This window comes from Mesoplodon bidens, assembly GCF_964165515.1.
Source record: "Mesoplodon bidens genome assembly, chromosome: 2".
Lineage (NCBI taxonomy): Eukaryota > Metazoa > Chordata > Mammalia > Artiodactyla > Ziphiidae > Mesoplodon > Mesoplodon bidens.
The window spans coordinates 72,784,928-72,799,669 of record NC_138177.1 but is presented as its reverse complement, the minus strand read 5'-3'; the positions used below and the strand labels follow the sequence as shown (position 1 = coordinate 72,799,669).

The following is a 14,742-nucleotide window of genomic DNA, read 5'->3' as shown; positions in this document are numbered from 1 at the left end:
TTTTTAAAGTTTCAGTTAAGGAGCTACAAAACATTCTTAAATTGCAAAACTAACATCCTAAGCATATTATAAGAACACTGGAAAATAGAGAAGAGGAAAAAAAAAATCAAGATTCCAAAACCTTAACAACCATTTTGTCTTCTAGTCTTAGTTCCTGTACATTTATTCCCCGATACATTACTCAGGATCATTGTAGAAAACACATAAAATAAAGTACAATTCATAGGAACTGGAAAAAATCCACCTACAGGCAAACAGTATTAATTTGGGCATATCTCCTTCCAATCTCTTTGAACTACCTTATGATTCCAATCATAGTATGTATATAATTTTACATATTACTTTTTTCTAACATGATAATATAATAACAATGATGGTAAGAGTATCTTGGCACTCAAGATGTTTTTGGCTATAATTAACAGGAAACCCAATTCAAATTGGCTTAAACATTAAGAATATGGATCGGTTCACCTAAATGGAAGTCCAGAGGCAGGTTAGGCTTCAGAGTTGACTCAGCAAAAGGTCACTAATACTATGAGGGGCCCAGGTTCTTTCTGTGGGCCATTCTGACATTCAACGCTAGCTTAATCATAAGGCTTTTATGATATTTATAGAAGCACCCCCCGGGGGGGGAAAGGACCTCTCCTAGAAAAATAAGTTCAATCATTCCTAGAAGCCTCTAGCTATTCTTTCCTCTTACCTTGCTGGTCCAAAATGTGTCACATGGTCATTTCTGAACCAATCACAGGCAAGGAGGATGGGATTATCTTTAGGCCATTTAGGACTGTCCTGGAACTGAGTATGGGAGATGGGTGGATTCTTGAGTAAAACATTTCCTTTGGAAGAAAGAATTGATGCAGGGTGGGCAATGAATGAAGAACATCACATAGTTGTTTTGTTTTTTTTTTTTGGCCGCCCTGTGCAGCTTGTGGGATCTTAGATCCCCGACCAGGGATTGAACCTGGGCCCTCAGCAGTGAAAGTGCGGAGTCCTAACCACTGGACCGCCAGGGAATTCCCACATAGTTTTCTATAGTACCTTTCACTCCAAGGTATTTTCTCCTGTGATCTTGTATCAAACTCTCTGAGAAGAGTTGCCAACCTACCAAGTGCCTCACCTACCAATCTCATCCATCCCCCATACCTTGTGGTTTGAAAAGACAAACAGCCTAGTGCTTGAAGTCTTCTTTAAATAATTCAAGAACAACATACGTTTTAGCCATAGGGCATAATTTTTCAGAAAACTGAGAACAATTTATTCTCATTCAGTATAACTTTTACAAGATAGTAAGCTGTAGAGTATCTCAATTGCCTAATACCATATTAGGTCAAATACACCTTCTGAGCACCTCTAATAAATGCTCAAAATTCTGCTTGGTGTTCAAGAACAAACTCGTAGAGGAGGTCTTAAAGCTCAGCAGGCCCAGGAATAGATGTGCTAACAGAAAAATCGATAAGAGCCTGGGAATTCATTAGCTGCTCTCGTGTTCAAGTCTGGGGAGCTGGTAATTCACCTCAAACATCATGGTAAACCTCAATCTAACTGGAAAGCTCTGACAAGCTGTAAGGAGGGACTCATTCTCTTTTTAATAATAGTAATAGCAAAAATAGCTAACACGATTGAATGCTTATCAATGCTGGGCACTATTTTAAGGACTTTATAAATTTAAAATTCAATCCTTCCAACAACGCTGCTGGATATGTGCTGTTATTATCCCCATTTAACAGATGAGAAAACTGAAGTCCAAGGAGTGGGACTTACCTGGTGGTGCAGTGGTTAAGAATCCACCTGCCAACACAGGGGACATGGGTTTGAGCCCTGGTCCGGGAAGATCCCACATGCTATGGAGCAGCTAAGCCCGTGCACCACAACTACTGGGCCTGTGCTCTAGAGCCCACGAGCCACAACTACTGAGCACCGTGTGCCACAGCTACTGAAGCCCGTGCACCTACAGCCTGTGCTCGGCAACAAGAGAAGCCACTGCAACGAGAAGCCTGTGCACTGCAACGAAGAATAGCCCCTGCTTGCCGCGACTAGAGAAAGCCCACGTGGAGCAACAAAGACCCAACGCGGCCATAAATAAATAAATAAATAAATTTATTAAAGAAAAAAAAAAGTCCAAGGAGTTTAAACAACTTGTTCCAAGTTCCACCACTTATAAGCAATGCAGCTCGGATTCACCCTGTGCACTCTGACACCAGAACCTCTTTTTTCTACCATCACTACTGGTGGAGACTTCAAAGAAAGATGCAAACAGACGCTATGGGAACTAATGCAAATTAGAATGTATTCATGATCTTGATGCCAATATCCTCAAGAATGTTTTAGAAGGTCATCTGCTATTGTACGAAACTGGACATTTTCATGATTTACATTCACTCACACCAAATCAGCCTCTTCTCAGGCATTTTTCCAAGTTAACATTTAAACATTATTGTTTACCAAGGAGTTGAAACTCCTGCTTGTCCTCCACCCCCTTTCACTCTCCCACCATCTGATTTGATCAAATCTCGCAGGAGTTTTTGCACTTTAGAATTAGAGGCACCCAAAGGACAGAACTGAGACTCCAAGAGCTGTATGCTTGTTTTCATTCACTGTTGAACTCCCAACACCCAACACGAAGCCTTGGCATTCAGTAGGCACTCAGTAAAGGTTTGTAAAATAAAGGCAGACAGGCAGTGAACAAAATACTGTCTAGGAAGCAGACCTAAAGCAAACAGAAAATGCCTTTGCCTCTTCTTCCTATTTACTCTGAGTCAGAGTTTCAAAAGAAGTCTGGTCTAGAGTTGTTTTTTTGGTGGTGGCGGTGAATGTATATTAGCTGCAACCAGACCCACATACTCTCTTGAGGAGTCTAAGGATATGAAAGTAAGAACAGCCTCAGTGTTTTGGGTGGGACTGTGCAAGTTATTTCTGACTAAATTGTATGTGCATGCATGCCTTCCAGGCCAGCAGAGATTTTACGTCGATTGCACTGTATTTGAGTACATAGTTAGAGTCACCTTCGTATAAACCATAAGTTTCTCTGCCTCCACTCTCTCACCTACACACTCCTCTGCAAGGAAAATAAGAAACGTATCTGGTGGGGGTTATTTCTGGAGCTAAAGACTTTCTCCTGGCTCAGAGCAAACTGTAATAAACTCTAGTAATAACCAGCTCTGGGAAGGGCAGGAAATGACACATGTCCCCACCCCAGCAGCTTTTGTTCAAAAAACTGGGTGACTTCATGATGTAATCATGTGTGCTGGGGAATGTACACACTGAACCAAAAGCTGCTCATCATGTTTTTTTCTTCTTTTTTAAAGCAAGGGCTATCAGACAAAGCTAAAATATTTCAGTAATTTTGTCTCAAGGCCAACTCATATTTAAGAGTTGATTGGAGGGAGTTCCCTGGTGGCGCAGTGGTTAAGAACCCACCTGCCAATGCAGGGGATGCGGGTTCAAGCCCTGGTCCGGGAAGATCCCACATGCCGCGGAGCAACTAAGCCCGTGCACCACAACTACTGAGCCTGCGCTCTAGAGCCTGTGCTCGGCAACAAGAGAAGCCACCGCAATGAGAAGCCCGCACACTGCAACGAAGTGTAGCCACCGCTTGCCGCAACTAGAGAAAGCCCATGTGCAGCAACGAAGACCCAATGCAGCCAAAAATAATTAATTTTTTAAAAGTTGATATATATTTATATATATATTGATATATATATTGATATATATATTGATATATTTCAAAATATCCCAAACATTAAGACCTAACAGCACTTTGTGCTATCCAATGGCTTCCTTCATAACAAGGTATGAATTTGTATTTCTTGCCCATCCCTACAGCCAAAGCCCTTGTTTCCTTACTCATGAACTACTAGAGCAGACTTCTTGTTGCTTACTTCCAGTTGCTCCCCATCCCCACACCATTCTACATAGAGCCACGATTTTCCACATCTGTTAACTACAACTCATCACTGCTTTAAACAGTCCTCCAATGATCTACCAAGACAATTTGACATCATCAAGCTCAGTGATTCCTAATTCAAGAATGGCGGCATGGCTGCAATCAGAATCACCTGGGAGGTTTATGTTTTAATATAGATTCCCGGGTCCTATCAGAAATCTATGAAATCAAAATCTCCAGAGGTTAAAGTGAGAAAATGAGAAAAAACAAAACAGCTCTCTAGTTGTGATGTGCGGGCTTCTCATTGTGGTGGCTTCTCTTGTCGCAGAGCACGGGCTCTAGGCACTGGCTAGCGGGCTCTAGATCGCAGGCTCAGTAGTTGCGGCGCACGGGCTTAGTTGCTCCGTGGCATATGGGATCTTCCCGGACCAGGGCTCGAACCCGTGTCCCCTGCACTGGCAGGTGGATTCGTTTTTTTTTTTTTTTTTTTTTTGGCAGGATGATTCTTAACCACTGCACCAACCAGGGAAGTCCCTCAGCCATCTTTTAAAGCCAAGTGTTTGCCAAGTTAACAAGGACTTTTAAAAATAAGACTTCAAATTTGTCTCACCCCTCTCGACTGACTTTGGAAAAAGTGAAACACTGCCAATTATTTGTCAATGGCGTACTAAACTCGTATAAGCAATTTTTTTAAAAGAAAATAAGCAATACATACGAGGAATGAGGAATTTCAGAAATTACATCTCTGATCTTATCTCTTCATTATTCTATTCAGGTGAAATTCAGTCTCTCAATTTTGCCTCCTCTCCCATTCACTCTTAAAGAGTCGGCTCCACTGATCTGCCCGAGCTATGTTAATTCCTTCCTTCTTTGAATCCTTGTAACACTCTGACTTTGAAGTACGTAATCTGTTGCTTTAAGACTGATCTCTAGTTGTTTTGTATATGCAAATTTAATCAAAGCTCCAGAGCAGGGATATTTTACAGCCCTCTGAATCCCTCACAGCTCTTAAAGCAAACAGTGCTTAGCGCACATAAGTGTCCATAAATACTTTGACTGTAATTCCACTGTCTATCCTAACAGAGGTTACATTAGAACATAGAATGCTCCTCTTCCATTACCCATTTTAATAGTGGACACACTGACAGTTACTCACCTACTCAATAAATGTTAAATCATGAGGACACAAAAATATATTCCCTTAATGTCCAAACTAAGTCCTCTCTACCACTGATGCCGATTTAGAGTAGTGGAGATAAAAGCAACGACCTTCACATAAAAAATTATTCCTCATTCTCTCACATTTAGTTTACACACTTGAAACAATTTCAGTTAACCCTTGATCCGGTGGGCAAATGCACTACCACTTTCAACATGTTTTTCCCGTCAGCCCACCAAAGAGGTAGGCTCTTTTTAAAAAATTTTGCCTTGTCCCTTCGCCTCTCCCCAGAGATGCTGGGGTATCAGTGGGGTCTCTCCGGCACCTACCCTGGAAGCAGCAGTTCACTCTGCGACCTAAGTCCTCCAATGGTATGGCCAAATACCAAGTGTCATCCATCTACTGGCTCCAGGACAGTAGGCAGTGCTTTAGGGTCAGGAATCAGAGCCAGGTGGTGCCTAGAGCTGGGACCCCAGCTGTCACATGGGGGAGACTCTTCCACAGTTGGATGGCAGCACCTCCACCTCCCATCCACCCCTCGACCTAGGCAAGCACTGAGGTAATCTCTGGACAAAGCAGCATTCTGGGGCATGCTCCCGAGCACTTGACACAGGTGTTCTATATACGGTGGGCACTCAAATTTTTTTGAATCAATATTTTCTGGAATATAAAATCTCAAGGTATTAAGTTTTTTCTTAAAATGACCCTTGTGTAACGATTCCAGACATTTCTACCCATACACAGGTAAGTAAAGGAAAGGCCCAATAAGTTGTTTAAAAGTTTTGTATTGTGTCATACAAACTGTCATCATATACAAGTGCGTAAGTGAAAAACTTTTCTCTCCCCACTCTTCCCCATACATTACAGTAGACCAATTCTTGCTAATATATCACAAAGTTAAAACATATATCTCTTTTGGAATTCTAAACAGTTAATTCTAGACACCAGCTTTTGTAACTTACCAATCTGGTATGGACATGAACAGTTCCAGTGCTTTTCAACTTGTCCCTGAATTTTTCTCTCCTCAAAGTTCCAGGCAGTAATTGATTTTAATGCCCTCAAATTAGATAAAGCTGACTATTTAGAGCTTATAAATTATTTACACTATACAATCACTAAGAATAGAGCTATGACTCACACATATTATACCCCTCAAACTATTTAGCACCATGAATAGAATTCTCCATACTAACTGATGGGCTAAGTAATCCAATGATCAAATATATGACAGTGATAGTCTTAAAAACACCCATTTGTTATTTTTCTTATATACATTACAAACTCCCTCCTGTCTTATAGATATAATTACATAGCTGTCAACTTCTTGCTTGATGCTAATAACAATTCCCTAGGTTATTAGTAATGAGAAGCTAAGGCATTAAACCTAACAGGCTCTAAGCTAGTTTAAATGTGGTGAAATACTGTTAAAATAGAATTGCACTGTACTTCTTTTCTAACTTCACACTTCTCCAAAGTGCTATGGTTCCTGTAAGATTTTTCTCCTGCATAGATTCAAATTCTGCATCTTTCAGTTTTGGATGGCTTGAGTACCATAAACCATGATTTATTTGGTAGCAAAAACGTTTCAGGAGTTTCAAAAGGGATCACTGCTCAGCTAAAAAAGTTACAACCATCACTTTCCTTTAAACCTAGAACACATACCATTGATTGGAAGAAAAAATACAACAACCCTGTCCTGACTGTAATAAAAATGGAAAACAGTGAATTAAGCTGTGCACTTTTTAAGAGATGCTACACAAAGTCATGTTCTTAGAGTTTAAAGTGGTCACAAACACTGCTTCAGTGACATTTAATGTTCAACATATGCTACATTACTCTTAGCACTTTTGTGCTTAATCTCCACACATAACAAGTTCAGGTATCAAAATAATCCTGATTCTAAAAGAAAGAACTCACCACCAATATTTAAAGCTGATTCTTCCCAAGAAGATAGGATAGTTTCTCAACTATGCAGTTATCAAAGTGGTACTGTCTTAAGCTAAGCTTTGTCAAGGCTCAGGCAAAACCCTGAGATGAACTTATTAGCAAGGTCCTTGTAAAGAAATCTTCAATGAGAAACTCAACATATGGGAATTTTAAAGCTTCAGACTGGCTCATTACACAGAAATGCCACAGGCTTTCTTAGAACACTGAGTCTAGTGATTGTCTGTGTCAAGGAGGCACATATACAATTTTACTAACTCCTGATGTCTCTTCTGTATGAAAAATGCAGTCAGTCTGATGAAGGGCCTAAAAAACATTCTGCCAGGCCTAGCTCTTCTAGAGAGCACAGGGAAGCTAAGGGAAAGTACTAGGAAGCAATTAATGTAAATGTATTGGTGTGTGCATCTCTGGGGAAAAAATAAACCTGTACAAGGCAATGGCTGTCCCAACCAAGGATTTAGATTAAACAACAGTTTAGTAACCCAGTAATAGTTCCCAAAATGTTTACCTTTGAAGGTAAAGAAGGGCAAAACCCTGAAAGGAAGAGTAAAATAACCTTGTAGGAGAAAGCTTCATTACATTTTATATTTTTCTGTTTGCTCTCATCCATCCCAGTGCATTTGGGTCAAATGTGTACTTGTTAGAAAAGACAGGCTCCTCTGAGGAGCACTGTTCTGATCCTAACTTTTTCTAGCCAAGCTCCTGCAAAAACATACAGCCTGATTTCCCCAATCTGATCACTCCATAATCTGCAACAGGAGTCAGTTCCACAGCTATTTGCTGAACTTTAGCACCGATCTCTTTAGAACTGATTTCCCGATGATTTTTGTTCTGTCTCCAGGAAGCACAGCATGAACAGAAAAGACTGAAGTCCTTCCCTGGGACAGTCCCAGGAAATTGCAGTTGAAAGAGAATGCAGAATACTGCATGGCAAAAAATTCCTCTTGTGAGCTTAGTCAAACACATATGGTATGCGTATTCCCCCGGGTACAGAAAATTTACATTAATTAATATCAGCAACAGAACCCAAAACATTGGTAAATCGAATTCTAATGTGACAATTTAAAAGTAGACAGTGCTCCACTGGGTTAATAAAATCAGAATTAGCTAAGAAACAATATTTTAAATACCATATCATTGAAAACTCCTAGTGGGCATGTCCCCTTCATCAGTTATTTTTAAAATAACGGTCATAACAGGAGAAAGAACAAGCACCATGCTCACTAATGCAGATTACTGGACTGCTCTGATTAAGCACTGCAGTTCACAGATAAACATTTCACATCTTCCCTTCAAGTTACTGAATCTTTCTTCTTCCGGAACGGTGATTTTAGCCTCTTCCACACACTGTTTTTGGGTTTAGATTTTTTCTCCATGGCCAGCACTGCCTCCTTTTCTTTCCTACGTATCTCCCGTACAAGGGCATGGAATACATCATCAATGTAGTAGCGGTATGCAGCAGATGTCTCAAAAAAGGGGCAGCTGAATTCTCGGGCCAAAGCCAATCCTTCTTCCTTGGTGACCTTTAAAAATGTAAACATGAGAAAATTTATAGTGGTAACAGCAGAAAATAATCACAACTGCCCCAAAAAGTGAAGGGGTTACCTTAACAGGAAGAGAGTGCCTCAACTCTGGAAAGGTCCAAGCAGAGCAGAGTGATATTTGTAATGTTGGGAGGCTGGATTACATGACTTCTAATTCCTTCTGCTTTCAAATTATGTGATTCTATTTCTAGTCTATTTTAAAGATAACTTTTTGGAACAGGGAATAGTTAGTTATAGATATCAAATATACAATCTTAATTTTCTTCATACTTTTCATTTTAAGAATGTAAATCACAAGGCAAAGAGAGGTATATTTAAACTACAATACTGAAAACCATAAGGAACCTGAAATCAATATATCCAATTATGGATATTCCATAATTTCTCCTACTTTTGGACATTTAGACCTATTCTAATTTTTTGCTACCATAAATAGCCTGGCAATGAACATTTCATATATAAATCCCTGAATAGATTAATTCAAACAGGAATTAACTGAGAAGCATTATGAATTTAACTACTATCATTGTACCATTCGTTGCTTTCACTGTTAGTGATAAATGTGCCCCTTTCACCACTCCTTCAACTCTATACCAAACAGCAAAATTTTAAACATTGTTGCTAACTTGAAGGGTATCATTTATTCTAAAATCCTCTACAATTTCTCTTATTCTCCCTTTCCATGGCTCATAATCCTCACCATCAAGAAGTATACCTTGAAGCCTAAGTTTCTCTTTTTGCAACATAAAGAGATTTACTTCTGAGGTTTTAGAAAATGAAAATCCCATGATCCTTCACTTAATGTGTATTCTATTTGTCATCTGATTAGTATCCTGTGGATTTTGTCCTGTAAACTGATTCCTAAAATCCAGATTTTACCCAAAATAAGAGCACATTAGTAGATATAGGGAAGTTTTCCAGGCTAGGGAGAAGCTAACTTAAAATTTTCTTTTTAAGGCAAAGAAATTTATAAACAGAGAAACACAAATGACTAATCCCATAAGACTACACATAGCATTTTCTAGTCTATCCTCACCTGTCTTAGCTGCTTTAGGTCAGACTTGTTTCCCACAAGAACCACAGGGGTATCATCAGTACGTCGAACTCGATAAATAAGCTGTTTAAACTCCCGAACTTCATGGAAACTTCGACGATCGGTGATAGAATAACAGATGATAAACCCTTCTCCTGCCCTCATATATTGATCCCGCATGGCTGTAAACTCTGCCTAGAGGGAAACAAGGATTATTAGTGTATTGATGCAACCTGGAACTATATACACTTTAGCTATTTATTTCAGATTAAAGAGAGATGTTGGTTACCTGCTATCCTGAGTCAGAGTGCATGAAAAATTAAAAGAGATGAACTAATGATCTTCTCTGCATAAGTCTTCCCCTCCCCTTTACTAGCACAAAAAGGTCTTTACTCATAGCATTTTGGGATTTAATACCTGTCCAGCCGTATCCAAAATGTCCAGATTGGCAGGCTCATCATCAATACGGATCCGGATTTTATAAGCATCTTCTACAGAAGGGAAGAAAGGTGGTACTATTAACCCATAAATGCAGGAATATGTAACCTTATTTTGAAATTCATCTTATGATGGAGAAGTAGATTACACATTTAAGTGCCCAAATGTTCTCAGGAAGCTCCTAATTCCATTGAGATATGTAAATTGGGTCTTCAACTAATTTCTTTTTTCCCACGTAAACCATGACATAAGTTTATTCATAGCTAAAGCTTATTAGACTTCACCTACAATTCTAAAAGAGTTGAGAGATTGTCTTTTTGAAAAATGTTAGGCCAGAAAAGTAACTTTACCATTTACTAAATAGTTATTAGACGCCAGGCATTATACTAAGTGATTTATATATGTTAGCTCATTCAACAGTGACAATAATTCAGTGAGGTAGGTATTATTACCTCCATTTACAGGTAAAGAAAATTAAATTCTAAAACATTAAATGTATTCCCCATGTTACAAAGTTCATTAATGATATAGCCAGAATTGAATCCAAGGGCTGCTTGACTCAAAAGCTTTATGTACTTAACCATATGCTATAGTTCTCCTCATTTTTAACATTATAGGAAAAGCAAAAACCAGAGTTTACTATTTTCTAAAGAATCCATATTGTCATAATTTCTCCTTTATAAGAGCACATTTCTTTATGTATTCTTATGGTAACCTTGGAAAATACAGCAAAGTAAAAAAGAAGAGAAAAACCTCACTCAGTATCCATCATTCAAACAATTGCTGCTTACATCCTTATGTATTTCCTTCAAACATTTTTTCTTAAACCCCTGCTTCTGACTCTTCCTCAAAAATGAAGAGCCTACTAAATCAATGATTCTCAAACTACAGGTCATGCATGATCCGTTAGTATTTGCGAACTGTGGATGAATTTAATGGGTTGGGACCAGCATTAAAGTAAACAAGCAGAAATCTAAAATGAAAGAGGAAATACAAGAGTGCACCAAACTTAGTGAGGTAAATATAGTTTCATGATATTTTAATTACATATGTGCAAACATATACTTATATGTGTACTGGTTACAATATAAAGTTTTTCTTCTTAGAGTTAGCAGCCAAAGTCTGAAACAAAATTGCACTAAACTGTAATCTCAATGGCAGCAGACCCCATATCTTTTTGCTCACTACTGTGCCCCCAGGGCCTAACAGAGTGCTTGGCACATAACAGGAACTCAAGAGATGAAAGTATTTGTTGTTGAAATCAGATAATATTGTCAGAAGAGCAGCTGACTGGGGAAAAAAAATCAACTGATTAAAAAAAGTAACTTTTCAGGGGACAAGGATATGGGTTTTACTTTATTATTTTTTTTAATTTTATTAAAAAATTTTTTTTTTTATTTTGGCCACACCATGCGGCTTGTGGGATCTTAGTTTCCTGACCAGGGATTGAACCCAGGCCCCTGGCAGTGAGAGCACTGAGTCCTAACCACTGGATCACCAGGGAATTCCCAGGTTTTACTTTGAAGAAAGGAAAAGATACTTTTTTTTTTTTTGGCCAGGCTGCATGGTATGTGGGATCTTAGTTCTCTGACCAGAGACTGAACCCGTGCCCCCTGCAGTGGAAGTGGAAGCACAGAGTCTTAACCACTGGACCACCAGGGAAGTCCCAGGAAAAGATATTTCTGGAGTTCTAAGTAAATTATCCTAGGCCCTAAATTAATTTTATTCCTAGAATTCCCACCATAGTGTGAATTCCTGAACAACCTTCTAAATTTAATATAGTACATGAAAAAATAAGAACTGTTTCTATTTTCCCCAAGCCACAGAAGCATCTACTATATAAAATGACCACATCCAAAGATGGGTTAGCACAGAACACTCATTGCCTCTGTGGAAAAAAGAGCAGCAGAGGACTGACCCAATGGAAATCCTTCCTAGAGACCCAGGATCATGACAAAGTGTCACATCCTGAAAATACAAGTAATATGGCAGGTATTCTGTGCCCTCCTCTATCCCCATCACCATTTTTCTTTTATCCTGGGATATAACTCCTAAAAATCAAACCTGCCTCCTTATGGTTCAGGAATGATAGTAACGTTCTTGTTCTTAGTGTTTACATAGAACAGCAGTTTTTAAAAAAAGGCAAAACAAAATTACTTCTTACTCTCTAACACTGTTTTACTAACAATACAGCATTAAGGATTATAAAAGACACGAAGACCTTGCTATATAATGAACTTGAGGTATAAGGAAGTAAATGAAAGGCTTCTAGTGGAACAAGCCCAGGCTCTGCATGTCTGGGTTGTAAGAGTTCAGCAGGCTGGCTCTACTTGTTTTTCTGCTTCCTTCTGTGGAAGTTCAAACCAGCTGACTCATAGTTACAGAGTCAGTCTCAAGTCAGACCCTTAGAAAAAATAATAGCAAAAGGCTTCGTTAAGTGGCCTTTAAATTTTTCCCTTAACCTGGCAATACAATATACCAACCATAAAAATATAACAAAGAAAGTGTCCCACTAATGTTCAATAAAAGACAGACTAAGATGGCTGATACACATATACAGTTAAGCTAGGAAAAAAAAATCCATTTGCTTACCAACTGCTATGATATTCTTATTAAATAAATCTGAATTAGACACCAAAAAAGGCTCAAAATATAAATGGTTTAAAATTGTTTGAAAAAACTGACACCAAGACACTTTTATGGGGTTTATTTGGAAAACCGAAGCGATAATCTGACTTACCAATGGTGGGATCATGATCTTCTGGAAACCGGTGGCTGATGAACTGCATGGTCATGGCTTTAAAACAATAAAGGAAAGTTAAAATCCACACAAAGGTCACCCACAGAAAGAACTGTAAGTATCAATATTGCATGATAGCCAGTCTCCCAGTTGGTTTGGGTGGAGGGCATTTGTTGTAAGAATTTTTCATTCTAACTTCTTTTAAAATGGAAGAAAAACATCACCTACCGCTTTTCCCTACACCGCCAGCACCCAGCATCACTAGTTTGTATTCCCGTGACAGCCCTGCAGGGCTGCTACAGCTACCAACTGGTCGAGTTCCAGAATCCATTGTCCTCTTGGAGAATCCTGGGCTGCCCCGAGGAAAAGGCACCTGGAAATAAAGAAGAAAATATTTAAACCAGGATTTAGACACCGTGACGACAGTCCTAGAGCCAGTGCCCTACCTTCCCATACCCTGACCTATTACTCCTGCTCCCTTTCTGGCGGCCCTAAGAAACCCTACATCCTCACCTTCCCTCCGGGACAGCTCCCTCCTATTAAACATCACAGGTTTCCCGAATTACTACACTTTCCAGAAAGAATAAAGAGACAAATAAATTTTGAATTTCTTTTCAAACTGGAGCACCGGCACAGCATGAAGGAGTCCAGTGAGAAAGATGAGGTTTGGGGACCAAAGGAACACCGCCCCTTAGGCCGCAGGGGTCCTCTCACACCAGCGGTACCCGGAGGTTCCGCCCCCTCCCCATTCCCCTCGACAGCTCCCCTCCCCCAGCTGCATCTCCGGCCCGCCATCAGGCCCCCCCACCCTTCCGTTTCACGAGCCAACCCACTCCTGCTGCTCTTACCCGTCGGGACTTGAAGGCGTCGACCGGGTTTGATCACTCACCTCGCCCTCCTCACTCGCGGCGAGGTTCGGCACTGACCTGTGACCCCTCCCGCAGCCGGGAAAGATGGCGCCACCAGCGCCCGCGTCTCGGCGGGAGGGGCGGAGCTGCCCCGTGACGCCCGCAACGGGCCCCGCCCCCCGGGGAGGGCCATCTCCCCGGCAGGTCCTCAAAACCCGTTCCGCGACTCACCACCGCTAAGGGCCTTGGGAGAGTAGCATATTCAGGACATGCCCACAAAGGCGTTAAAACAATTATTAACACAAGTCAGATAAGTATGTGATAAGCGACACACAAGGGGCCTCTAGAATAACAACTTACCCAGTACTGTTGAAGATTAAAAAAAAAAAAAATTTGGCCAAATGAATGTGGAAACAGGAAACGGGAACCCACCAAATCCTCCCAAGAAACAAGACCAAGATCAAGTTTAAGGCTTAACAGCAGAAAAAGCAAATTTCCCCAAAGAGACAAGGACAATGACTTGGGCTCTTAAAAACAGAATCAGGTCTCAAAGATAATGTTCTAGTTAGACTAATCAGATTTCTTTATATATTTTAAACAAATGTAAACGAAAGATATTTAAAAATTAAGGTTTTTTTGGTTTTGTTTTTAACAAATGTATTGATACTACCCTCCGGCAGGAAATGATAATTCAAGAGTTTTCAGGGGTCCTTAAATTAAATACAGCAATAAATGAAGGCACTATCAACTATATTCACCTCTAGGTAGCATACATAAATACTAGAAGGAACTTCACACAGGGAAATTTTTCTGTTGCAACTTCTGCCCACCCTTCTTCCTTTTTAAGCATGTTTTTCCAAGAATAACTTGTATTTCCTTTAAAAATATTTCCTTCACTCAGTCCCTTTACAAACCATGTTCAATAAAGGGGGGCTAGAATATCAAAGTGTAAAACATCCACCACAAAAATCCTTTACATTTCATTTCGACTTTCAAGGGTTTACTCTGGAAAGTCATAAAACTCTTGGAACTGCATGCAAACTTTTGGGTCCACGTATGTATTTTTCTGATGGGGTTATGATATCATTATGCTATGAGTAAAAAAGTTTATGGATTTTAGCGTATGGATGGGTTGTAGAAGAAAGAACAGAGA

General features: G+C 39.8%; 1 protein-coding gene across 2 annotated transcripts; it reads right to left on the bottom strand.

Moving 5' to 3' along the window:
* Positions 1-5,811: 5,811 nt before the first annotated feature.
* Positions 5,812-14,662, bottom strand: RIT1 (Ras like without CAAX 1). 2 transcript variants are annotated; one of them, XM_081224311.1, is made up of 6 exons: positions 13,590-14,662; positions 12,970-13,114; positions 12,742-12,798; positions 9,981-10,054; positions 9,567-9,758; positions 5,812-8,509 (listed from the first exon to the last, which is right to left on the bottom strand). In XM_081224311.1, exons 2-6 carry the CDS (start codon positions 13,070-13,072, stop codon positions 8,279-8,281), a joined length of 657 nt encoding a protein of 218 aa, XP_081080437.1. In that variant the 5' UTR covers positions 13,073-13,114; positions 13,590-14,662; the 3' UTR covers positions 5,812-8,278. The 2 variants fall into 2 exon arrangements, with proteins under 2 accessions (XP_081080437.1, XP_081080438.1); XM_081224312.1 differs by having other exon boundaries at positions 13,631-13,773.
* Positions 14,663-14,742: the final 80 nt, after the last annotated feature.